At 47.2% G+C, this 25208-nt stretch overlaps 1 protein-coding gene across 2 annotated transcripts in view; it reads left to right on the top strand.

The window, feature by feature from the left end:
- The window catches only part of LOC139259695 (IQ calmodulin-binding motif-containing protein 1-like), a 109194-nt gene extending 87497 nt beyond the window's left edge, over positions 1-21697 (top strand). The window contains exons 12-14 of one of the 2 annotated variants that reach the window (XM_070875271.1): positions 1903-2034; positions 9251-9407; positions 21030-21697. In XM_070875271.1, coding sequence (XP_070731372.1) covers positions 1903-2034; positions 9251-9407; positions 21030-21217 — 477 coding nt within the window. In that variant the 3' untranslated portion in view covers positions 21218-21697. The remainder of the gene's footprint in view (positions 1-1902; positions 2035-9250; positions 9408-21029) is intronic. The other variant, XM_070875270.1, reaches the window with a different exon arrangement.
- Positions 21698-25208: the final 3511 nt, after the last annotated feature.

Genomic DNA, 25208 nt, shown 5'->3' with positions numbered 1-25208 from the left:
CGCTCCCTCCCACGCTCTCTCTCCCTCCCTCCCTCCCCCCCCCCCCCCCCCCCCAGTCACTCCTGTGTGTGTGACTCTCTCGCTCGGTCCTCTCATAGCTTCCTGTGATAAAGTTTGAGCCAGACTTGTTGAAACTTTTGTGATAAAACAGTACAGGATCATAATGTTGTAGCAGTATTTCACCCAGTCATTGGAGTGACGGGCACAGGTCCCAGTTCGCGATCCCTGAGCCGCATGGTGCGCTGGCCAATATCCGCGCGACAGAAAGGGGTCGCCGCGCACAGCAACGAAGTCATCGTCGGAGGCGCGGCGGCCCAGGTGCTACTTGCGCAGCGCTACTGTGTTCTCGCCTCTGCTACTTCCCGTGCAATTTCGCCGGAGGGGGTCACATTCCCTGAGCAAAATCAGAATCTGAGATGCTAATGGGAGGCGCAGGACAGGGCAATTTCACCCCCAATGTGTCTTATCCTGAAATGTCTTGTGAAACATTGGATAATGCACACCCAGGGGAAAAAAGAAAGACTTGCCTTTATGAATGGTGTCTGAATGGCAACAGATTAGGAAAAGGGGGAGGTGCAACGAGACCTGGGTGTCATGGTTCATCAGTCATTGAAAGTTGGCATGCAGCTACAGCAGGTGGTGAAGAAGGCAAATGGCATGTTGGCCTTCATAGCGAGAGGATTTGAGTGTAGGAGCAGGGAGGTCTTACTGCAGTTATACAGGGCCTTGGTGAGGCCACATCTTGAACATTGTGTACAGTTTTGGTCTCCTAATCTGAGGAAGGACATTTTTGCTATTGAGGGAGTGCAGCGGAGGTTTACCAGACTAATTCCCAGGATGACAGGACTGACATATGAAGAAAGACTGGATCGACTAGGCTTAGATTCACAGAAATTTAGAAGAATGAGAGGGGCTCTCAAGAAACATATAAAATTCTGACGGGATTGGACAGGTTAGATGCAGGAAGAATGTTCCCGATGTTGGGGAAGTCCAGAACCAGGAGTCAATGTCTAAGGATAAGGGGTAAGCCATTTAGGACTGAGATGAGGAGAAGCTTCTTCACTCAGAGAATTGTGAACCTGTGGAACAGAAAGTTGTTGAGGCCAGTTTGTTAGATATATTCAAAATGGAGTTAGATGTGGCCCTTGGAGCTAAAGGGATCAAGGGATATGGAGAGAAAGCAGGAATGGGGTACTGAAGTTGCATGATCATATTGAATGGTGGTGCAGGCTCGAAGGGCTGAATGGTCTACTCCTGCACCTATTTTCTATGTTTCTATAGCGCCTTTCACAACCTCAAGACATCAGAAGTGCTTTACAGTACTTTGTATAATCACTGTTATGATGCAGGAAATACGGCAGCCAATTTGCAGACAGAAGTTCTCACAAACAGAAATGTGATAAGACTTAGATAGTGAGGTTGGTTGAGGAGCAAATATTGGCCAGGATACTGGGGATAACTCCCCTGCTCTTCTTCGAAATAGTGCCATGGGATCTTTTACGGCACCTCTGACAGTGCATTGGGAGTGCATTACGGCCTAGATTTTTTTTTGTGCTCAAGTCTCTGGAGTGGGACTTGAACTCTGGCGCAGAGGCGAGTGTGCTACCCACTGAGCCACGGTTGACACCCAATCAATTGCTGGATTGATTGGAAGTGTAATGTGCTTGTATTGAAAAAAAGACTACTGGGTAGTATTTTATGCTCAGCTTAGGAATCCTATTTAGTGACTATGAAGGAATTCTGTACTTGAATTGGGAATTCTGTGCAATAGAAGTAAATTACAAATCTGAGAATGTCATGCTCTTTATCTTGAATTGTTAATGAGGGCGAAAGGGGCGTTAATATTATCCATGTAGAACTCGAGCTTCAGAAAAGGGTCATGACATTTTTTTCTCGTTGCAGATCTTGAAGTTCTTGCAAAGGCGTAGAAACCTGCGAACCGGTATCCTTCCCTGGCAAGGACCAAAGGGTCTCACAGACACACGGAGACTAGAACTGCGTGCTAAACTAGACGAGTATGTCAAACTTCATCCGGTGAGTATACTGAACCAGAGCTGTGGTCTTTTCTCCCAAAAGTCAATTCTAAATCTGAATTGCATATTTTCAAACACAAAAAAGTACAAAATGAGAAAAGGCCTTTCGGCCCATCAAGCCCACTCTCTCCAGAGTCCATGTCTGATTATTCTATTATGGACTCCCTCCCACATCATCTGTTCGCCTGGTTTGTCGAAAATGCATTGTCTTTGAGAACAATAAGCAGTGATATTGATATCCCTACATCCTTCAGTTCGCCTTAGACATGGGTTAGTCCCGAGTGGTCCAAGCTCAGATGATTTCAGAGACAGCTTCCTGTGGGTTAGGTAGCCGGGATCGTACATTTAGGAGCCAGAGGCCGAGAAATTCGTCTCGGGCGGTGGCTTAAAGCGGGCGGTATCGGATCGGCCGCCCGTTAAGCGCATCGCCTGGTGAATTTATATTAATTGTATCTACATCACACAATGAATATAAATTGGACCCATTAAGAACAAAGTCAACCAATAAATTAACCAGCAAGCCCGTGCACAAAGCGCATCCCTTCATTAAAGTTTTACAGTTAGAGACATATTAGGATCTCTTTCTGTAATAATCCTAGTCATTACTTTTTGTTAAGCAATAGCTCAAGGGAACGGAATATCAAGTGTTGAAGTGTTGCTTATAACAGGCGGACGATCATGGCTAGAGTGTTGCAGCCATAAGAACATAAGAGATAGGAGCAGGAGTAGGCTATTCAGTCCCTCGAGCCTGCTCTGCCATTCAATAAGACCATGGCTGATCTTCTACCTCAACTCCACTTTCCCGTTCTATCCCCCTATCCCTTGGTTCCCTTAATATCCAAAAATCTATCGATTGCTGTCTTGAGTCTACTCAAAGACGGAGGCTCCACTGGCCTCTGGGGTAGAGGATTCCAAAGATTCACCACCCTCTGAGTGAAGAAATTTCTCCTCCTCTCAGTCATAAATGGCCAACCCCTTATTCTCAGACTGTGACCCCTGGTTCTGGACACCCCAGCCAGGGGGAAACATCCTCCCTGCATTTACCCTGTCAAGCCCTGTAAGAATTTTGTATGTTTCAATGAGATTATCTCTCATTTTTCTAAACTCTATAGGCCGAGTCCATTCAATCTCTCCTCATAGGATAACCCTCATCACAGGAATCAGTCTGGTGAACCTTCATTGCTCTCTCTTTATGGCAAGTATATCCTTCCTCAAGTAAGGAGACCAATACTGCACATAACAAGAAAAGGCAGGATAGGGGATAGACAGGATAATGCAACAGGTAACGATAGAGATGGCAGAAATATTAAATAATTATTTTGCTTCAGTATTTACCAGGGAGATAGAACAGATGGATATGACATTGGCTGATGAGATAAGTACATTTAAAATAAAAAGAGGGGATATATTAAATAAACTAATCAAACTCAAAGAGGATAAAACCCCTGGTCCGGATGGATTGCATCCACACATTTTAAAATAATCTAGGGAAAAGATAGCAGAGGCATTACTTCACACATTTAATAATTCATCAGAAAAAGGTGTAGTGCCAGAGGACTGGTGGATAGCTAACATAATACCTATATTTAAGAAGGGGGACAGAACATGTCCAGGGAATTATAGACCAGTCAGCTTAACATCGGTGGTAGGAAAAATAATGGAATCCTACTGAAGGAGAAATTAGAAGAACATCTAGAAACCAAAAATATAATAAATAGTCAGCATGGATTTCAAAAGCGAAAGTCTTGCTTGACCAACCTCATTGAATTTTTTGAAGAGGTAACGGAGAGAGTATACAATGGTAATGCAGTAGATGTAATTTATCTAGATTTTCAAAAGGCCTTCGATAAAGTACCCCGTAATAGACTGATAAATAAGGTCAGAGAATGCGGAGCCAGGGGACAGTGGAATGGATAGGTAGGTGGCTTCAAGACAGAAAGCAGAGAGTAGGGGTAAAGGGTAGCTATTCACAGTGGCAGAAGGTGGGTAGCGAGGACCAGTGCTGGGACCACTGATGTTCACAATTTACATTAACGATTTAGACTTTGGAATCAAAATGACATTTTCTAAATTTGGAGATGATACAAAATTGGGGGAGATAGTCAATACTGAGGAGGACTGCAACAAATTACAGGAGGACATTAATAAACTTGCAGAATGGGCATATAATTGGCAAATGCAGTTCAACACAGATAAATGTGAGGTATTACATTTTGGTAGGAATAGGTAGATCACTTCTTACTTAGAGGGGGTGAGTCTAGGTGGGATAGAGGAGCAAAGGGATCTCAGAGTACAAATCACTAAAAGTTGTGACACAGGTTAGCAAGAACATAAAAAAATACAATACCAGAAATGCGAGGATAATAAATATCAGGAAAGGATGAACAGGCTAAGTCTTTTTTTCTCTTGAAAAAAGAAGGCTGAGGGATGACTGGTTGTCAGACAGGAAGCAAAGAGTAGGAGTAAATGGGTACTTTTCAGAATGGCAGGCAGTGACTAGCGGGGTACCGCAAGGTTCTGTGCTGGGGCCCCAGCTGTTTACATTGTACATTAATGATTTAGACGAGAGGATTAAATGTAGTATCTCCAAATTTGCAGATGACACTACATTGGGTGGTAGTGTGAGCTGCGAGGAGGATGCTATGAGGCTGCAGAGTGACTTGGATAGGTTAGGTGAGTGGGCAAATGCATGGCAGATGAAGTATAATGTGGATAAATGTGAGGTTATCCACTTTGGTGGTAAAAACAGAGAGACAGACTATTATCTGAATGGTGACAGATTAGGAAAAGGGGAGGTGCATCGAGACCTGGGTGTCATGGTACATCAGTCATTGAAGGTTGGCATGCAGGTACAGCAGGCGGTTGAGAAAGCAAATGGCATGTTGGCCTTTATAGCGAGGGGATTTGAGTACAGGGGCAGGGAGGTGTTGCTACAGTTGTACAGGGCCTTGGTGAGGCCACACCTGGAGTATTGTGTACAGTTTTGGTCTCCTAACTTGAGGAAGGACATTCTTGCTATTGAGGGAGTGCAGCGAAGATTCACCAGACTGATTCCTGGGATGGTGGGACTGACCTATCAAGAAAGACGGGATCAACTGGGCTTGTATTTACTGGAGTTCAGAAGAATGAGAGGGGGCCTCATAGAAACGTTTAAAATTCTGACGGGTTTAGACAGGTTAGATGCAGGAAGAATGTTCCCAATGTTGGGGAAGTCCAGAAGCAGGGGTCACAGTCTAAGGATAAGGGGGAAGCCATTTAGGACCGAGATGAGGAGAAACTTCTTCACCCAGAGAGTGGTGAACCTGTGGAATTCTCTACCACAGAAAGTAGTTGAGGCCAATTCACTAAATATATTCAAAAGGGAGTTAGATGAAGTCCTTACTACTCGGGGGATCAAGGGGTATGGCGGGAAAGCAGGAATGGGGTACTGAAGTTGCATGTTCAGCCATGAACTCATTGAATGGCGGTGCAGGCTAGAAGGGCTGAATGGCCTGCTCCTGCACCTATTTTCTATGTTTCTATGACTTAAGAGAGGTCTTTAAAATTATGAAAGATTTTGATAGAGTGGACACAGGGAGAATGTTTCCACTCATGGGGAAGAGCATAACTAGAGGCCATCAATATGAGATAGTCCCACCACGAAATCCAATAGAGAATTCAGAAGAAAATTCTTTACTCAGAGTGGTGAGAATGTGGAACGTGCCACCACAGGAAGTGGTTGAAGCGAATGCATTTAAGGGAAGGCTAGACATGCATATGAGGGAGAAGGGAACGTAGAGCCCAAGTTTCCGCCCTCTGTAAAAACGGCGCACCGCCATAAGGTGCACCGACTTTCTGGAAGAAAAAGGGCACCGAAAACTTACCTTGTGATTCTCCGGTCTCCTCAGGACGTCTTCGTGCTCGGCGTGGCGCAGCACAAGGGGTCGGGGGCGGAGCCAGGTCCCGGCGCTGAAAACAGTGCCGGGACCTCTGCACATACGCGCGAGAGTGTGTGCGCATGTGCAGTAGCTCCAGGCCCCCCGAGGCTGCGTGGGAGGGGCACGCCGGCCCGAGCCCTGGCCGAATCAGTTCCCCGGACGAAGATCGGGGCTTGGGCCTCCCTCCCGTTCAGCCTCTTTTTTTCCTCCCACCCCTCCCACTTACAAAATCGGCGCGAGTGTAGGCTCCGCCCCCCTGGGCGCCACGCCAGGCAGACAAGGAGCTGCAAAGCGCTCGAGAATCGCAAGTTTTTTTTAGGCGCGAAAAACGGGCGCCCAGCTCGGAGGGGCGCCCGTTTTTTTTCGTGTGGAAACTTGGGCCCCATATTCCCACTTTTTCCCCTTGATGCCCTTTGTTTCTAGAAATCTATCTATCTCCCTCATAAATATATTCAGTGACTTGGCCTCCACAGCCTTCTGTGGTAGAGAATTCCACAGGTTCACCACCCTCCTGAGTGAAAACATTTCTCTTCATCTCGGTCCTAAATTTCCTACCCCGTATCCTGAGACTGTGACCCCTGGTTCTAGACTTTCCAGCCAGGGGGAACATCCTCCCCACATCCAGTCTATCCAACCCTGTCAGAATTTTATACATTTCAATGAGATCCCCTCTCATTCTTCTGAACTCTAGTGAATACCGGTCTAGTCGACCCAATCTCTCCTCATATGGCAGTCCTGCCATCCCAGGAATCAGTCTGGTGAACCTTCGCTGCACTCCCTCTATGGCAAGTATATCCTTTCTTGGGTAAGGAGACCAAATCTGCACACAATACTCCAGGTGCAGTCTCACCAAGGCCCTGTATAACTGTAGTAAGACATCCTTGCTCCTGTACTCAAATCCTCTTGCAATGAAGGCCAACATACCATTTGCCTTCCTAACTGCTTGCTGCACCTGCATGTTTGCTTTCAATGACTGGTGTACAAGGACACCCAGGTCCCGCTGTACATCAACACTTCCCAAGCCATCACCATTTAAATAATACTTTGTCCTTATGTTTTTTCTATCAAAGTGGATAACTTCACATTTATCCACGTTATACTGCATCTGCCATGTGTTTGCCCACTCACTCAATCTATCTAAATCGCCTTGCAGCGTCTTTGAATCCTCCTCACAACTCACTGTCCCACCTAGTTTTGTATCGTCAGCAAACTTGGAAATATTATATTTGGTTCCCTCATCCAAATCATTTATATATATATTTATATATATTGTGAATAATTGGGGCCCAAGCACTGATCCCTGTGGTGCCCCACTAGTCACTGCCCACCACCCCAAAAAAGACCCGTTTATTCCTACTCTGTGTTTCCTGTCAGTTAACCAATTTTCAATCCATGTCAATAAGAACATAAGAAATAGGAGCAGGAGTAGGCCATATGGCCCCTCGAGCCTGCTCCGCCAATCAACGAGATCATGGCTAATCTGATCATGGACTCGGCTCCACTTCCCGTCCGCTCCCCATAACCCCCCTCTTTATCGTTTAAGAAACTGTCGATTTCTGTCTTAAATTTATTCACTGTCCCAACTTTCACAGCTCTCTGAGGCAGCGAATTCCACAGATTTACAACCCTCTGAGAGAAGAAAGTTCTCCTCATCTCTGTTTTAAATGGACAGGCCCTTATTCTACGATCATGCCCCCTAGTTCTAGTCTCCCCCATCGGTGGAAACATCCTCTCTGCATCCACCTTGTCAAGCCCCCTCATAATCTTATACATTTCGATAAGATCACCTCTCATTCTTCTGCATTCCAATGAGTAGAGACCCAATCTACTCAACCTTTCCTCATATGTCAACCCCTCATCCCCGGAACAACCTAGTGAACCTTCTCTGAACTGCCTCCAAAGCAAGTATATCCTTTCGTAAATATGGAAACCAAAATTGCAAGCAATATTCCAGGTGTGGCCTCACCAATAACATATAGTTGTAGCAAGACTTCCCTGCTTTTATATTCCATCCCTTTCGCAAGATACCATTGGCCTTCCTGATCACTTGCTGTACCTGCATACTATCCTTTTGCATGTCATACATACATTACCCCCAATTCTATGTGCTTTAATTTTGCACACTAACCTCTTATGTGGGACTTTATCAAAGGCCTTCTGAAAATCCAAATACACTACATCCACTGGTTCTCCCTTATCTATTCTATCAGTTACATCCTCAAAAAAACTCCCAATAGGTTTGTCAAACATGATTTTCCTTTCATAAATCCATGTTGACTTTGTTTAATTCCATGTACTGGATACCAAAATAAGGCAGGCAAAACTGGACAGAACGTTCTAACCCAGCGGTGGGCAAAATACGGCCCGCGGGCCATATCCGGCCTGCCAAGTCATTTTACCCAGCCCGCTGGATAGGATAGAACTAGAACGCGAGTCGGAGCTCGAGCTGCACATTCATCTATGCACTTTCACTTCTCATGGGTCAGAAATAGACCCGAACTACAGCCAATGTAAAACCATTGTAATACTTCATTCAAATTAATAATTCGCATAAGCGATTCTCCCTGACCCGATCTTAAAAGGATCCGTTCCGTGATTCTGGGCCCCAATGGCGGACGTCCATACCCAGAATGCACTGCATACGCGAATGTGCCCTATCCATTTTATAGTGGAGTCATGGCTGCTCATCTCCACAACTCTTTTACTGAAGAAAGTGGCCGGTGCTGCATCTTTCCTCTCCCAGCATCCAAAGTACGACGGCTGGGGAATTCTCATCTGCCACCAATTGGGCCGGCATTAGTAATCTTTGCAGAGGGGCATAAGGATGACCGAGGTGGGGAATTGATGTTGACACGTGCTCTAAAGAGGGGACAGTTATATTTCACAGCACTGCTTTACAGAGACCAGACGATACCACAACATTTTCAACACTTATCTTGGATTCATTTCTAAGCAATATTGAGTGCATGTTATGTATGTAAGATAGCATCTGACTGCTAATCTGAATTTATGTTTATACAATGGTTGTGTTTATGCAGTGTTCCCTCTAAATTTTTTTCGCACGGGGTCCCTTTAAATTTGCTGCGCAACCAGCCACCTATGCAGCTAGGCATGCGCTGTATCTCTTCTAGGAGCTGGGGAACGGTCTGCACGGGTATGTGCGATTGTTGCGTGACTGTGCAGCCACGCGCCTTCGGGGGAACATTGATGGCCGGCCCTTAACGGCTCACCAAAACTTGTTAAGTGACTCTCCAGCCCAAATAATTGCCCACCCCTGTTCTAATCCATGTCTGCTCTCAGGTTTCTCAAGTGTCAGAGGAGAGAACAAATGAACGGCATTGTCAGGCTCAGGAGATGTTGGGCCAGTACCTCATGAGTAGAAACTTGGAGCGAAAGTCAGAGCAGCGGCAGGAAGCACTGCTCGCCCAGATCAACACGGATATTGAGCTCCTGATGAGTAAGTAGGCTGCTGGGATACCTATTGGCCCCTTGAGCACTAGGTGACCTTTCAAAATGCGCACATTTACCTCCTGAGCACGACCTCGAGATTGGACTTGGGAGCAGGTTTCCCTGAGCAAATCAGAGAACAAAAGCACATTTGGCAACAAAACAAAATGAATTTGTAATGTAGGTTGCATGGCAGCAGGCTCGGTGAGCTTGGTGGGTAAGTAGCTGAGCCAGAAAGACAAGGGGGAGGAAATTACAGTCCGTCCACGTTTGGGGTGAATAATTTGAATTATCTGAAGATTTAGCACCCGTAGAGCTGTGGCGGAGAATGAAGTGATATTCTGGACTTTGTTTTTTGGATGGCTCCCGACGCCTCTCAGGTGCTGTTGGATGTGGGAGCGGAGCAGAGCGTGGTGGAACAGAGTCGGGAGCGAAGGGGAATGCGGGCACTTAAAGGGGAGGCATGCTGCGAGGCCTAGTGATGCCTCCGTTGTGCCTACTGGGCCACCAGGGAGTGGTTCGGCCGGACCAGCAGCTCGGCAACCAAGAGCGGGGTCCGGGCTGCTTGTTGGCTGCCCGGCCGAACCAACAGCCGCCATTGTCTGGCCGACTCGAGAGACGGCAGACAATTAAAACAAAATGGCGGCGCCGGCGGTACGCCCTCCCCTTTAAGGGCGGCCGCCATCCCCAGCAACTGGCAACTTCGGGGCTCCGACAGGCGGCGACTGCTCTCCCACGGGGAAATTGCCCCCCCCCCGTATAAAGGGTCGTCGCCGAACGGTAAGGGGTCGGCATGGTGGGAAAGACGGGCCGCGGTGGAAACCTGTTTCCCTGTCCCCGGACGGAAAGGCCTTACCGCCCCATTGTCTGTAACGGGCCTTAAAAAGGAAGTGGCAATTTCGGACCCGAGGTCACAAGTTCATCGCCTGGTCTTTGCTGCGTTCGGTGATCTCAGATGCGCACCAGTATGGACGCTTCAGGTGGTCTCAGTGCCTTTGGGTTTGGGAGGGGCTGATCAGCCAGGGTTCATGCTCCTGATCGCTATCCAGCAAGCCTGGCTGAGAATTTCCACGTTCTCAACCTCGATGTTGGGCGAGGTTGTCATCAGTCTTGGCTCTGATATCCCATCTCCCTGCCCCCGCACCCCCCAAGTTGAATAGCTTGCCAACATTATAACGAGGCTAACGCATGAACAATAACCAATTGAGCAAGGAATCGACAAGCAATCAGCGCCCATGGAACCATGTCTGGCACGGGTAAGCACTTTCGGGATGAGGCATCAAATCTGTCCTCTCAGGTGGACGTAAAAGATCCCATGGCACTATTTTGAAGAAGAGCATCGGAGTTTCCCCGGTGTCTTGGCCAATATTAATCTCTCAATCAACATAACAAAAACCAGACTATTTGGTCGTTATCACAATGCTGTTTGTGGGAGCTTTCTGTACTCAAATTGACTGCCGCATTTTCTAAATTATAACAGTGACTACACTTCAAAAGTACTTCATTGCTGTAAAGTGCTTTGGAATGTTCTGAGGTCATGAAAGATACTATACAAGTGATTCTTGCAGAAAGGGAGAAAGCCAGTTTCAAGCAAAATTGGCGAGGGAACATAAGTAAAATTAAGAATCAAAGGGGCGGACTTTCAGCTCCTCTCCGCTCCGTTTTTCACCCGGAATGGCGGGGGTGAGGTGTTCTGGGCAGGTGGTCAACCTCCAGCGCCCCGCGGCGATCCTCGGGTCAGGTTTAGTGGCGGCGCGGAGCAGCACCGCCCGGAAGATCTGCACCCGGTGTGCAACGCCCCTGTTTGCGACACCGGCCCGAGTTTTGACTCCCACCCGAACGGTACGCCCCAAAGCGTGCCCCGCAGTGAGCGCTTGGGAAATCAGGCGGTCCAATGATACCAGCAGCGGAGAGGTAAGTCATAGCCTCCTACGGTAAGTGTGAATTTTTTTTTTTCTTTTAATTTTTTTTTAGCGATTTGTCTTGTGGTGACGTGGGCAATGTTTTGGGAATGTTTTTGTGGTATTTTTGGGGGAGTGTGGGTTTGCCCCCCCAGGCGTCTCTCGGAGCGCTCCCGGCCCGGCTTTTTAACTCAGGATTTTTCCATGCTAGCGCCCAGGTGAGGTGTACAACATCTCCCTTACCGCTGCGCCCCCTGACTCGGGGCCCAGCTGCCCGATGTTACTTACTGAGGCGCAAACTATTCCCGGCCGCAAACTTTACCTACCGCCCCGCCGCCCCAAAAACATCAAAGCCGGAAATCCAGCCCAAAATACTTTTAAGTAACTCATCCATTCAGGTCTTGCCTTTATGGTGGCCGGACGCATCATCTCCGAGAATAGACTGTAAGACGCCACATACAACTACAAAACGTTTCTGCTGTGTTTATGTACGCTTCACTCTACACACTACCGGATCGATTATCCGAGGCCCCTCACACACCACAAGCTGACGTCGGAGAGCCCTGGGGAGTGAGCCCTTGATTTTTCAGTGTGCGCTCACGCCGTGCGAGGCACCTTGCCGCGTCTGCGGACTCGGGGAAAACTCACTCTCCAAGTACTGTGGTTACACGATTAAAATGAGTGAACATTGCCACTTGACAGACCCTGAGGTGGTGATCGGCAGTGTGCATGTATTTTAATTTTGTTTTCCTCTCATATGGATGACAGCCTCGTTTAGGGACAAGACAGGAAGAGCTGCCACAGGCATCAGCAGGCATATGCCACCAGCACCATGATGCTGAACACCTGATGGGGCAACAGGATCATAATGATAACCACTCGTAAGCTTGAGGTCATCCAAAACTCGGCTGCCCTGTGTCCTAACTCGCACCAAGTCTCACTTACCCATCACCCTCTGCTCGCTGACCTACATTGGCTCCCAGTTAAGCAACGCCTGAATTTCAAAACTATCATCCTTGTTTTCAAATCCCTCCATGGACTCGCCCATCCCTATCTCTCTAATCTCCAGCCCCACAACTCACCCCCCCCCCCCCCCAAAGAAATATCAGCGCTCCTCAAATTCTGCCCTCTTGAGCATCTTTGATTATAATCACTCAAACATTGGTGGACGTGCCTTCAGCTGCCTAGGCCCCAAGCTCTGGAACTCCCTCCCTAAACCTCTCCGCCTCTCTACCTCTCTTTCTTCCTCTAAAACGCTCCTTAAAACCTACCTCTGTCACCTGTCTTAATTTCTCCTTCTGTGGCTGGGTGTCAAATATTGTTTTATATCGCCCCTGTGAAGTGCCTTGGGACGTTTTACTGCGTTAAAGGCGCTATATTAAATACAAGTTGTTGTTGTAGTAATACAAGGAGTAGGAAAGCATAAAATGTAGAAAAGTTTAAAAGCTCTCCGAATTGTGATAATACGAGTCATGATATGGCAGGAGAAGGCAAGCTGTGCATTAAGTTAAAAGAAATGCGGTGGCTTTTGGCAAGTCTCTCATTGTCTGTAACCAATTCTGACAGGGCTTGACAGGGTAGATTCAGGGAGGATGTTTCCTCTGGCTGAGGAATCTAGAACCAGGGGACACAGTCTCAGAATAAGGGGTCGGCCATTTAGCACTGAGATCCCCAGCATTGAAGCACTGACCACACTTGATCAGCTCTGCTGGGCAGGCAACATAGTTCACATGCCAGACACGAGACTCCCAAAGCAAGCGCTCTACTCGGAACTCCTTCATGGCAAATGAGCCAAAGATGGGCAGAGGAAACGTTACAAGAACTCCCTCAAAGCCTCCCTGATAAAATGCAATACCCCCACTGACACCTGGGAGTTCCTGGCCAAAGACTGCCCTAAGTGAAGGAAGTGCATCCGGGAGGGCGCTGAGCACCTTGAGTCTCATCGCTGAGAGCATGCAGAAATCGAGCGCAGGCAGCGGAAAGAGCGTGCGGCAAACCAGACTCCCCACCCACCCTTTCCCTCAACAACGACTATCTGTCCCACCTGTGACAGGGACTGTGGTTCTCGTATTGGACTGTTCAGCCACCTAAGGACTCATTTTAAGAGTGAAAGCAAATCTTCCTCGATTCCGAGGGACTGCATATGATGATGATGAGATGAGGAGAAACTTCTTCACCCAGAGAGTGGTGAATCTTTGGAATTCTCTAGCCCAGAGGGCTGTGAAGGCTCAGTCTTTGAGTATATTCAAGATACAGGTCGATAGATTTTTGGATATTAAGGGAGTCAAGGGTTATGGGGTGCGGGCAAGAAAGTGGAGTTGAAGCCAAGATCAGATCAGCCATGATCTTATTGAATGGCAGAGCAGGCTCAAGGGGCCGAATGGCCTACTCCTGCTCCTAATTCTTATGTTTTAGGAGCATTCGGGCAGGTGAGGTGTGGTGGGGTTGGGGAGATTCAGAAAGATGTGACAGGGATCTGAGTCCCTTGAGAAACTGTCTACAGCCATAGGGGGAGCTCTCGAAACGTGGAGTTGAGCCCAGGAGAGTAGCAGCTGCAATGCTGTAAGGAGTGAGAAGGGAAGAGACTGAAGATGTGACAGGAAGGAGAATAAGCGCGATTGATTTCAGCAAAAGCAGTTGAGCTATGTATCCTTAAGCTTAGTTAAAACAGTAAAATCTTTAAAGGCTGTGTGCTGTCTCCAGCAGGATTATATACAAAAAAGGCTTTCTTGTGCTGCAATTGCGGCAGATTAATAGGCGACACAACCCAGTTCTATTTCTGCTCATGTATTTAACATAACATTTGCCGTGAATCTAGTCCTTTTACATTTCCCTGTATCAACACCCCAGGTACGCCTCAAATTCTATCCGAGATTATGTAAAGAAAGAAAGATTTGGATTTTTATAACGCCTTTCACAATCACCGGACCTCGCAAAGCGCTTTACAGCCAATGAAGTATTTTTGAAGTGTGGTCACTGTTGTAATGTAGAAAACGCGGCAGCCAATTTGCACACAGCACGCTCCCACAAACAGTAATGTGATAATGACAAGATATTCTGTTTTTGTTATGTTACATAGAAACATAGAAAATAGGTGCAGGAATAGGCCATTCGGCCCTTCGAGCCTGCACCGCCATTCAATGAGTTCATGGCTGAACATGCAACTTCAGTACCCCATTCCTGCTTTCTCGCCATACCCCTTGATCCCCCTAGCAGTAAGGACTACATCTAACTCCTTTTTGAATATATTTAGTGAATTGGCCTCAACAACTTTCTGTGGTAGAGAATTCCACAGGTTCACCACTCTCTGGGTGAAAAAGTTTCTCCTCATCTCGGTCCTAAATGACTTACCCCTTATCCTTAGACTGTGACCCCTGGTTCTGGACTTCCCCAACATTAGGAACATTCTTCCTGCATCTAACCTGTCTAAACCCGTCCAGAATTTTAAACGTTTCTATGAGATCCCCTCTCATTCTTCTGAATTCCAGTGAATACAAAGCCCAGTTGATCCAGTCTTTCTTGATATGTCAGTCTCGCCATCCCGGGAATCAGTCTGGTGAATCTTCGCTGCACTCCCTCAATAGCAAGAATGTCCTTCCTCGAGTTAGGAGACCAAAACTGTACACAATACTCCAGATGTGGCCTCACCAAGGCCCTGTACTCAAATCCCCTCGCTATGAAGGCCAACATGCCATTTGCTTTCTTAACCGCACCTGCTGTACCTGCATGCCAACCTTCAATGACTGATGTACTATGACACCCAGGTCTCGTTGCACCTCCCTTTTTCCTAATCTGTCACCATTCAGATAATAGTCTGTATCTCTGTTTTTACCACCAAAGTGGATAACCTCACATTTATCCACATTATACTTCATCTGCCATGCATTTGCCCACTCACCTAACCTATCCAAGTCACTCTGCAACCTCATAGCATCCTCCTCGCAGCTCACACTGCCACCCAACTTAGTGTCATCCGCAAATTTTGAGATACGACATTTAATCCCCTCGTCTAAATCATTAATGTACAATGTAAACAGCTGGGGCCCCAGCACAGAACCTTGCGGTACCCCACTAGTCACTGCCTGCCATTCTGAAAAGTACCCATTTACTCCTACTCTTTGCTTCCTGTCTGACAACCAGTTCTCAATCCATGTCAGCACACTACCCCCAATCCCATGTGCTTTAACTTTGCACATTAATCTCTTGTGTGGGACCTTGTCGAAAGCCTTCTGAAAGTCCAAATATACCACATCAACTGGTTCTCCCTTGTCCACTCTACTGGAAACATCCTCAAAAAATTCCAGAAGATTTGTCAAGCATGATTTCCCTTTCACAAATCCATGCTGACTTGGACCTATCATGTCACCATTTTCCAAATGCGCTGCTATGACATCCTTAATAATTGATTCCATCATTTTAACCACTACCGATGTCAGGCTGACCGGTCTATAATTCCCTGTTTTCTCTCTCCCTCCTTTTTTTAAAAAGTGGGGTTACATTGGCTACCCTCCACTCCATAGGAACTGATCCAGAGTCTATGGAATGTTGGAAAATGACTGTCAATACATCCGTTATTTCCAAGGCCTCTGGGATGCAGTCCATCAGGCCCTGGGGATTTATCGGCCTTCAATCCCATCAATTTCCCCAACACAATTTCCTGACTAATAAGGATTTCCCTCAGTTCCTCCTCCTTACTAGACCCTCTGACCCCTTTTATATCCGGAAGGTTGTTTGTGGCCTCCTTAGTGAATACCGAACCAAAGTACTTGTTCAGTTGGTCTGCAATCTCTTTGTTCCCCATTATGACTTCCCCTGATTCTGACTGCAGGGGACGTTTGTCTTTACTAACCTTTTTCTCGTTACATATCTTTAGAAACTTTTGCAGTCCGTCTTGTATCCCCCGCAAGCTTCCTCTCGTACTCTTGTTTCCCTGCCCTAATCAAACCCTTTGTCCTCCTCTGCTGAGTTCTAAATTTCTCCCAGTCCCCAGGTTCACTGCTATTTCTGTCCACTTCCTTGGCTTTAATACTATCCCTGATTTCCCTTGATAGCCACGGTTGAGCCACCTTCCCTTTTTTATTTTTACCCCAGACATTATGTACAATTGTTGTAGTTCATCCATGCGGTCTCTAAATGTCTGCCATTGCCCATCCACAGTCAACTCCTTAACTATTATTCACTAATTTTTTCCTAGCCAATTCACGCCTCCTACCTTCAAAGTTACCCTTCTTTAAGTTCTGGACCATGGTCTCTGAATTAACTGTTTCATTCTCCATCCTAATGCAGAATTCCACCATATTATGGTCACTCTTCCCCAAGGGGCCTCGTACAACGAGATTGCTAATTAATCCTCTCTCATTACACAACACCCAGTCTAAGATGGCCCCCCTAGTTGGTTCCTCGACATATTGGTCTAGAAAACCATCCCTTATGCACTCCAGGAAATCCTCCTCCACCGTATTGCTTCCAGTTTGGTTAGCCCAATCTATGTGCATATTAAAGTCACCCATGATAACTGCTGCACCTTTATTGCATGCACCCCCTAATTTCCTGTTGGATGCCCTCCCCAACATCACTGCTACTGTTTGGAGGTCTGTACACAACTCCCACTAAAGCTTTTTGCCCTTTGGTGTTCTGCAGCTCTACCCATATAGATTCCACATCTTCCAAGCTAATGCCCTTCCTAACTATTGCATTAATCTCCTCTTTAACCAGTAATGCTACCCCACCTCCTTTTCCTTTTATTCTATCCTTCCTGAATGTTGAATACCCTTGGATGTTGAGTTCCCAGCCCTGATCATCCTGGGGCCATGTCTCTGTAATCCCTATCACATCATATCTGTTAACATCTATTTGCACAGTTAATTCATCCACCTTATTACGGATACTCCTTGCATTAAGACACAAAGCATTCAGGCTTGTTTTTTTAACACCCTTTGTCCTTTTAGAATTATGATGTAGTGTGGCCCTTTTTGTTTCTTGCCTTTGTTTACTCGGCCTTCCACTATTGCTTTTTACCTTTCTACCATCTGTTTCTGACTCCATATTCCTTTGCCCTATCTCGCTGCATAGGTTCCTATCCCCCTGCCATATTAGTTTAAACACTCCCGAACTGCATTAGCAAATGTTACCCCTAGGACATCAGTTCCAGTCCTGCCCAAGTGCAGACTGTCCCTTTTGTACAAGTCCCACTTCCCCCAGAACTAGTTCCAGTATCCCAGGAATTTGAATCCCTCCCTCTTGCACCACTGCTCAAGCCACGTATTTATTCTAACTATTCTGCTCCCGCTACTCTGATTAGCATGTGGCACTGGTAGCAATCCAGAGATTACTACCTTTGAGGTCCTACTTTTTAATTTAACTCTTAGCTCCCTAAATTCAGCTTGTGGGACCTCTTCCCGCTTCTTACCTATATCGTTGGTACCTACATGTACCACGACAACTGCCTGTTCACCCTCCCTCTCCAGAATGCTCTGCAGCCGCTCCGAGACATCCTTGATCGTTGCACCAGGGATGCAACATACCATCCTGGAGTCTCGGTTGCGGCCGCAGAAACTCCTATCTATTCCCCTTACAATAGAGTCCCCTATCACTATAGCTCTCCCACTCTTTTTTGAGGGATAAATTTTAGCCAGGACACCATGGATAACTCCCCTGCTTTTCTTCTAAATAGTGCCATGGGATCTTTCACGTCCACTTGTGAGAGTAAGTGGGGCCTCAGTTTAACTTCTCATCCGAAAGAAGCACCTCTGACAGTGCAGCACTCCCACAGCACTGCACTGTAATTTCAGCTTACATTTTTTATCGTGCTCAAGTCCCTGGAATGGGACTGGAACCCACAACCTTATGAGTGGGAGGTGAGGGTACTACCCACTGAGCCACAGCGGACACTAAAGAGCACCAGTCTTTTTTCAGTGACCTGCAGCAGACCCCCTAATGTCCCATCAAGTGTCCCTACACTTTCACCCTCATAATTTTCCTTGGGTTGGAAGTTCTGGGAGTGGGGCAGGGCGGAGGGGTATGCGGGCAGATGGAGTGTATCAGTTAATGTGAGTGCAGACTTCATCCCTACGAACTGCAAGCTTTGTGACAATTACAATCCATTTTGGTCTGTAGTTGGCCGGCAGGGGGCATGCTTTAATCAGAGCAGCTTCTAGTTCCGACATACCCACCCTCACCCCCCCACCTCCAAAACAGAATCAGAGAATGGTTACAGCACGGGAGGCGGTCATTCGGCCCATCGAGCCTGTGCCGGCTCTCTGCAACAGAACTTCAGCTCGTTCCCCTCCCGCCCTTTCCCTGTAGCCCTAAAAATTTGAGAAGGAAAAATTTGCAAGGCTCTGGAGGGAAGAGCACAGGGGGAGTGGGACTAATCGGATAGCCCTTTCAAAGAGCCAGTGCTGGCACGATGGGCCGAATGGCCACCTTGTGTGCTCTGATTCTATAAACACATCTTCATCCAGCAGCCTGGTTGAGGCCTGTCAACAGGCACTCAACCGAGCTAGTGAGCTGGAATGAAAGTGCATCCCAAAGACTTGAGCTTCTGGCCTTGTGACTGCCGCTGCGCTACATGACCCTTTGTTTAAAGTCCGTAAGTCAACCTTCAGATTAGATTTACATCACTTAGAATGTGCAGGAGATTTCCTGTATTTGGCTGCTGCTGCAATCCCACATTTGTGACCCCCTTCCACAACTACATCATCATTATGCTCCTGATTACCCTTACTGCCATGTCACAGTGATTTATTGTCAACGAAGAACAGCTCAAAATCAGCCATGATCTTATTGAATGGGAGAGCAGGCTCGAGGGGCCAAATAGCCTACTCCTGCTCCTATTTCTTATGTCCTTATGTTCTTAAATTGTCTGTTTGAGTTTTCTTTTATTAAACTGCCTTAGTCGGTTGTTGTAACAAATTACAAATGGATAGGTAAGTTTTAAACAATCGTGAAGTAGAATTTAAAAAACGGTGCAAGCTGGAAAATCTGGGGAAAAAAAGAAAATAATAAAAAGGAAATGTTGGGAGTCGAAAGTCCAAGGATAGTGTACGAACTCTGCTCTGGACCATGCTGTTAAAGCACTAAAAAATTAAATTGTGGATGCTGCCTATTTGTGATTTTAATCATTTTTCCACGGGAGAGCTTGAGTTTGGCATTAGTGAAGGGGTTGGCCTATATATGTACATCAACACAACAGGCAAACTTTGTGGTCTGAGAGAGGGTTCAACCCAAAATGTTAACCTGTCTTCCTCTTTCTGTCCGATGCAGATGCATCTGTATTACATCCCCAGCATCTCCAGCCCTGATGTTCTGCTCGCATTCCCGCACTAGTCAATTGGAATCATTGGGCCCAAGTTTCCACATGATTTGCGGCTGATTTTCAGGAGCAACTGGTGGAGAACGGACTATCTTAGAAATCGCAATTCTCCACTTTTTTTTTCTGCAGTTCTAGTCAGGTAGAACAGTTCCACTTTGGAACAGAATTTTTTCTTCAAAAGGGGGCGTGTCAGGCCACTGACGCCTGATTTCAAAGTTTCCACAGTGCAAACGTACTCCAAACTAACTTAGAATGGAGCAAGTGAAGATTTTTGTAGAACTGAAAAAACCTTGTCTACACATTAAAAAATCAGGTGCAGGTTACAAATTAGGCGTCCAGAACGAGGGGGAGGGGGAGGGGGGTGGAAGGGAAGTCATTAAATTCTATAATAAATCCTTATTTATACTTCTACAAATATACAAATAAATCCAACCTGAATAAACATTTATAAGCAAAGAAAAGATTAAATAAACCATCTTCCTACCTGTGTAAAAGTGCTTCAGCCAGGGAGAATGCTGCAGGCGTTCGTTCCCGCGGGGGGGCGGGGAGGAGAAAGCCGTTTGTTCCCGACGGCGGGTGGGGGGGAGGGGGAGGGAAACGGCTGCCTCAACTTTCTGAGGCTTCCTGCACTCTTCTCACTGCTGCAAGAAGCCTCAGTGCTGATGTGCTGATGGCAATGTGCTTTTATTAAAAAATGTTCAAAAATTAAACAGCTACAAAGAACTACAAAAATGGCCGAGTGCCAATGTTTCCTTCACACTGCGCGTGCGCGAACGCTCCGACGCGCATGCGCAGCGTTGCTGGCAGGAAAAAAACTAATTTAAATGGTACCCGCCCCCTCCCACTTACAAAATCGGCACGAGTGTAGGCTCCGCCCCCCTGGGCGCCGCGCCAAACAGACAAGGAGCTGCAGGGCGCACCAGAATTGCGCGTTTTTTTTCCAGCTCGGAGGGGCGCCCGTTTTTTTATCGTGTGGAAACTTGGGCCCATTGTCTTGTGTAGTCACCTGCATTCCTTTTCTTTTAAGGACGTGCTTATTTGCACGAGCAAAATGCTCTGATTGGCTCTCCATGATCACGTGACCTGATTGTTGCTTGGTCCTCTTGGAGGATAAGACACACTCAGCCGTTTCTCTAGAACCGCCCAGACCAAGTTCTCAGTGACTTTGCAAAGTGTAATTCGAGCCATTCTGACTGCCAGGATAGAGCTCCCCCATCCTGCCCCAAGTTTCTGAGCCCCCCCCCCTCCCTTCCCCATGCCAGCCCAAGTTCCTGACCCCATCCCAGCCCAAGTTCCTGACCCGCGCATGCGTCGGGGGCGGAGTCCAGGGAGCACAGGTACAGACATAAAAAAAAACTAGTGCAAACAATTACTCTGTGTTTTAAACTGGATCTTTTTTTTGTCTCGTTCCATCCAGACGCCCCGAGCCTGAAGGAGGCCACGAAGAAGGATACAGAGGTGTTTAACAGTAGATGCGGTCCTGTTGCAGCCAGAGCCAGGCAGTCCCACAACACCCTGCTGCAGTTCACACGGGGCCCTTGGTGGAAGAAACTGGGGGATGAGTTCCTGGACCCCGAGGACATGGATTTTGATCTTGTGCTGTGATATAAGGAGGACAGTGTCATAAACACACTGGCAGGGAGCATCGTTCGCCAGCCAAGCGTGTGGGGAAGCGGCAGCTGCATGGCCCACGATTTCACGACGTGCATAGTTGGGGCGCAAGACTCCCCTTGGGTCGAATGTATTCGTAACATCAGCACTTGCATGCTTCCGTCGGGCGCGTTTGTGAAGAGCCACTAGAAGCAAAGATGGAGCTTGCATTTATATAGCACCTTTTTTTTTTTTAAGTAGAAACATAGAAAATAGGTGGAGTAGGCCATTCGGCCCTTCTAGCCTGCACCGCCATTCAATGAGTTCATGGCTGAACATGCAACTTCAGTACCCCATTCCTGCTTTCTCACCATACCCCTTGATTCCCCTAGTAGTAAGGACTTCATCTAACTCCTTTTTGAATATATTTAGTGAATTGGCCTCAACAACTTTCTGTGGTAGAGAATTCCACAGGTTCACCACTCTCTGGGTGAAGAAATTCCTCCTCATCTCGGTCCTAAATGGCTTCCCCCTTATCCTTAGACTGTGTCCCCTGGTTCTGGACTTCCCCAACATTGGGAACATTCTTCCTGCATCTAACCTGTCTAACCCCGTCAGAATTTTAAACGTTTCTATGAGGTCCCCTCTCATTCTTCTGAACTCCAGTGAATACAAGCCCAGTTGATCCAGTCTTTCTTGATAGGTCAGTCCCGCCATCCCGGGAATCAGTCTGGTGAACCTTCGCTGCACTCCCTCAATAGCAAGAATGTCCTTCCTCAGGTTAGGAGACCAAAACTGTACACAATACTCCAGGTGTGGCCTCACCAAGGCCCTGTACAATTGTAGCAACACCTCCCTGCCCTTGTACTCAAATCCCCTCGCTATGAAGGCCAACATGCCATTTGCTTTCTTAACCGCCTGCTGTACCTGCATGCCAACCTTCAATGACTGATGTACCATGACACCCAGGTCTCTTTGCACCTGCCCTTTTCCTAATCTGTCACCATTCAGATAATAGTCTGTCTCTCTGTTTTTACCACCAAAGTGGATAACCTCACATTTATCCACATTATACTTCATCTGCCATGCATTTGCCCACTCACCTAACCTATCCAAGTCGCTCTGCAGCCTCATAGAATCCTCCTTGCAGCTCACACTGCCACCCAACTTAGTGTCATCCGCAAATTTGGAGATACTACATTTAATCCCCTCGTCTAAATCATTAATGTACAGTGTAAACAGCTGGGGCCCCAGCACAGAACCTTGCGGTACCCCACTAGTGCAATCGCTATTGTAATGTAGGAAAAGCGGCAGCCATTTTGCACGTAGCAAGGTCCCACAGACAGCAGTGAGATGAATAGCCAGTTCATCTGGTGTTGGTTGAGGGGAAATTGTTAACCAGGAGAACTCCCCTGCTCTACTTCCACTATTGGCAGGAGATTTTGTTTATATCCACCTGAACAGATAGCTTGGTTTATGTCTCATTCGAAAGTTGGCACCGTTGACTCCCTCAAGGTCCCACAAGCAGCAACAAGGTAAGTGGCCTGTTAATCTGTTTTAGTATTGTTGACCGAGGGATAAGTGTTGATCATTAGTGTTGGGGGGAATAAGCTTTGTGCAAAGACTGGAGACAGTGGGCTAGTTCAGCCCTGAAAGCCCACGAGGAAGGAAACTTAACCGAGTTACCTAAGATAGCACACAGTACAGAAAGGATCAGTGCTGGACACCACTTTGAGATAAAACACAAGTGGAAGATTCAAACAAACAAGTAAAAGGCAAAACTTGTACTGATATCAGAATATTTCAAACAAAGAGTGATAAACATCTGAAATGAACTTCCAGATGGGATAGTGGAGGCAAAAAACTTTGAATAATTTGAGGAACAATTGGGTGCTGTGATCGGGGAAATATATATTCTTTATGGATGGATGAACAATGATGAGCCAAGTGGCCTCCTGCATCTATTTTGTACCTTTTTTTTAAAATTACATTTATTTAATAAACTTCAATCTGTTTTTCCGACCTGTGCTGATCCAGAGTTTATTTGGTAAACCTGAACGCACACTCGGTGGTATTCTAGCAGGGAGCTTTAGTTAGAGAGAACTCTATCACGCAATCTGGCCAATTTGATGCCTGCAGCATTTTATTTTTCTACTTTTATGCGTGTGAAGCGCTGTTCTATATCTTCCCAATTTCCAGTGTTACAATGATTCCCTTCCGGGAGGTGAACCTGCTGAATACTTTTTAACTTCCCAGCTGGAACAACACAACAGCATCTTTTATTTATATAGCGCCTTTACCGTAGAAAAACGTCCCTAGTCGCTTCACGGGAGCGATTATCAAACAAAATTTAACACCGAGCCAGATAAGGAGATATTGGGGCAGATGACCAAAAGTTTGGTCAAAGAGGTAGATTTTAAGGAGCGTCTTAAAGGAGGAAAGAGAGGTGCGCAAGAGGGAGAGGGAACAGCCCAATTGATCTTTCCCTCTCTTTTTGTGTATGGAACTGGGGGGGCAGGACAAGTCACTTCTTCACTTGGTATCTCCACCTTCTTAAAATTAGTCCTGTTCCTAGTTGCACCTGAACTCTTCTGCCGAAAGATCGGGGAGCGGTAAATTTCAGGGCCGGGACTTTTATCGCCGGGCCCAGTAGTCCTGACGCGGAATTGAGCACGTGCGCCCCTCCAAGGACGCGGAGCGCTGCTTCCAGCGAGCTGCATGCTTGGAGGAGCACGTTGCTGAGTGCAGCACCGTGAGGAGCAGGCCAGTGCTGTGCGGACCCTCCGCGGACACCCCTCCCCTTCATTTAAAGGGAAGGGCAGCTGCGCACTCTGCGGGCCATTTGGTGGCCGCCACTGGGCCATCAAGGAGCCAATCGACCGGGCCAGCAACCCGGTACCCATAACGCAGTGTGGGGCTGCATGATGGCGGCCCGGTCGATGCGAGGGCTGCTATTGTCGGGCCGACGGAAAGGTCGGTCGACAAAAAAAAGATGGTGGCCCACGGCGTACAAGGACTCCCCTTTAAGAGGCGCCCCAGCGGCGGATGTCACCAGCAGCTTCGCGGGGCGCGGGACATTTTCCTCCGCAGTGCGCAGAGGTGTTGGGGCGGTGATGGGATGGTGCGCGTGACGACGACGTCATCGCCGGGGCACAAATCGCGGAGCGCGGCGCTACCGGAACATTGCCCTCCAAACCTCCGGGGCAATTTCCCCCCTCGCCCGGGCGAAACCTCCCTGGAGGCGCTAACGGGGCTATAAAAAGGGACAATTTCAGCCCCTGAGTGTGCAGCCTATCTCCAAGAGTTCTGCCAATCCTCCAACTGACCAGCAACTAGGAGGCACGGGTTGCTACATGAGGCTGGACTTAGCCTTGTCTAGTTTTCCTTAGTCCTGCCAGGAGACTTCACTACTTCTGCTCAGCTCATCAGAGCATAGATCAAGAACTGAAGTTACAGAGTGAGGAATTGGACATGCGCCACCCAAACTCAGCATTACAGCATCACCACGACATATATCGGCACTTCCTTCATTGTCGCTACTCCCTACTTTAACACCACGTGGACTGCAGTGGTTCAGGAAGAAGGATCATCACCAACTTCTTGAGGGCAACTAGGGATGGGCAGTAAATGCTGGCCTTGCCAGCAATGCCCACATCCCAAGAGTGAATTTTTAAAATAACCCAAACCAGGTACTGAGGCACCCAATTTATTCTCTTGCAACTTTGCTTTATGTGTATTTCCCAATATCTACTCCCACTTTGCTTATGAAAGAAAGAAGGACTTGCATTTATAGTGTGCCTTTCATGACCTCATGACATCCTAAAGCACTTTACGGCAAATTAAGTCAAGCGTTATGGGGAACAGGCAGGAAAGTGGAGTTGAAGGGAGCAGGCTTGAGGGGCCGTATGGCCTACTCCTGCTCCTGTTTCTTAGGTTCTAATGTTCGTACGTTTGAAGTGTAGTCGCTGTTGCAATGTAGGAAATGCGGCAGCCAATTTGCACAAAG

The sequence above is a fragment of the Pristiophorus japonicus genome, chromosome 3, assembly GCF_044704955.1.
Source record: "Pristiophorus japonicus isolate sPriJap1 chromosome 3, sPriJap1.hap1, whole genome shotgun sequence".
Classification (NCBI taxonomy): domain Eukaryota; kingdom Metazoa; phylum Chordata; class Chondrichthyes; family Pristiophoridae; genus Pristiophorus; species Pristiophorus japonicus.
Note: the sequence above shows the minus strand (reverse complement) of the source record. Positions and strands in the feature narration are given on the sequence as shown.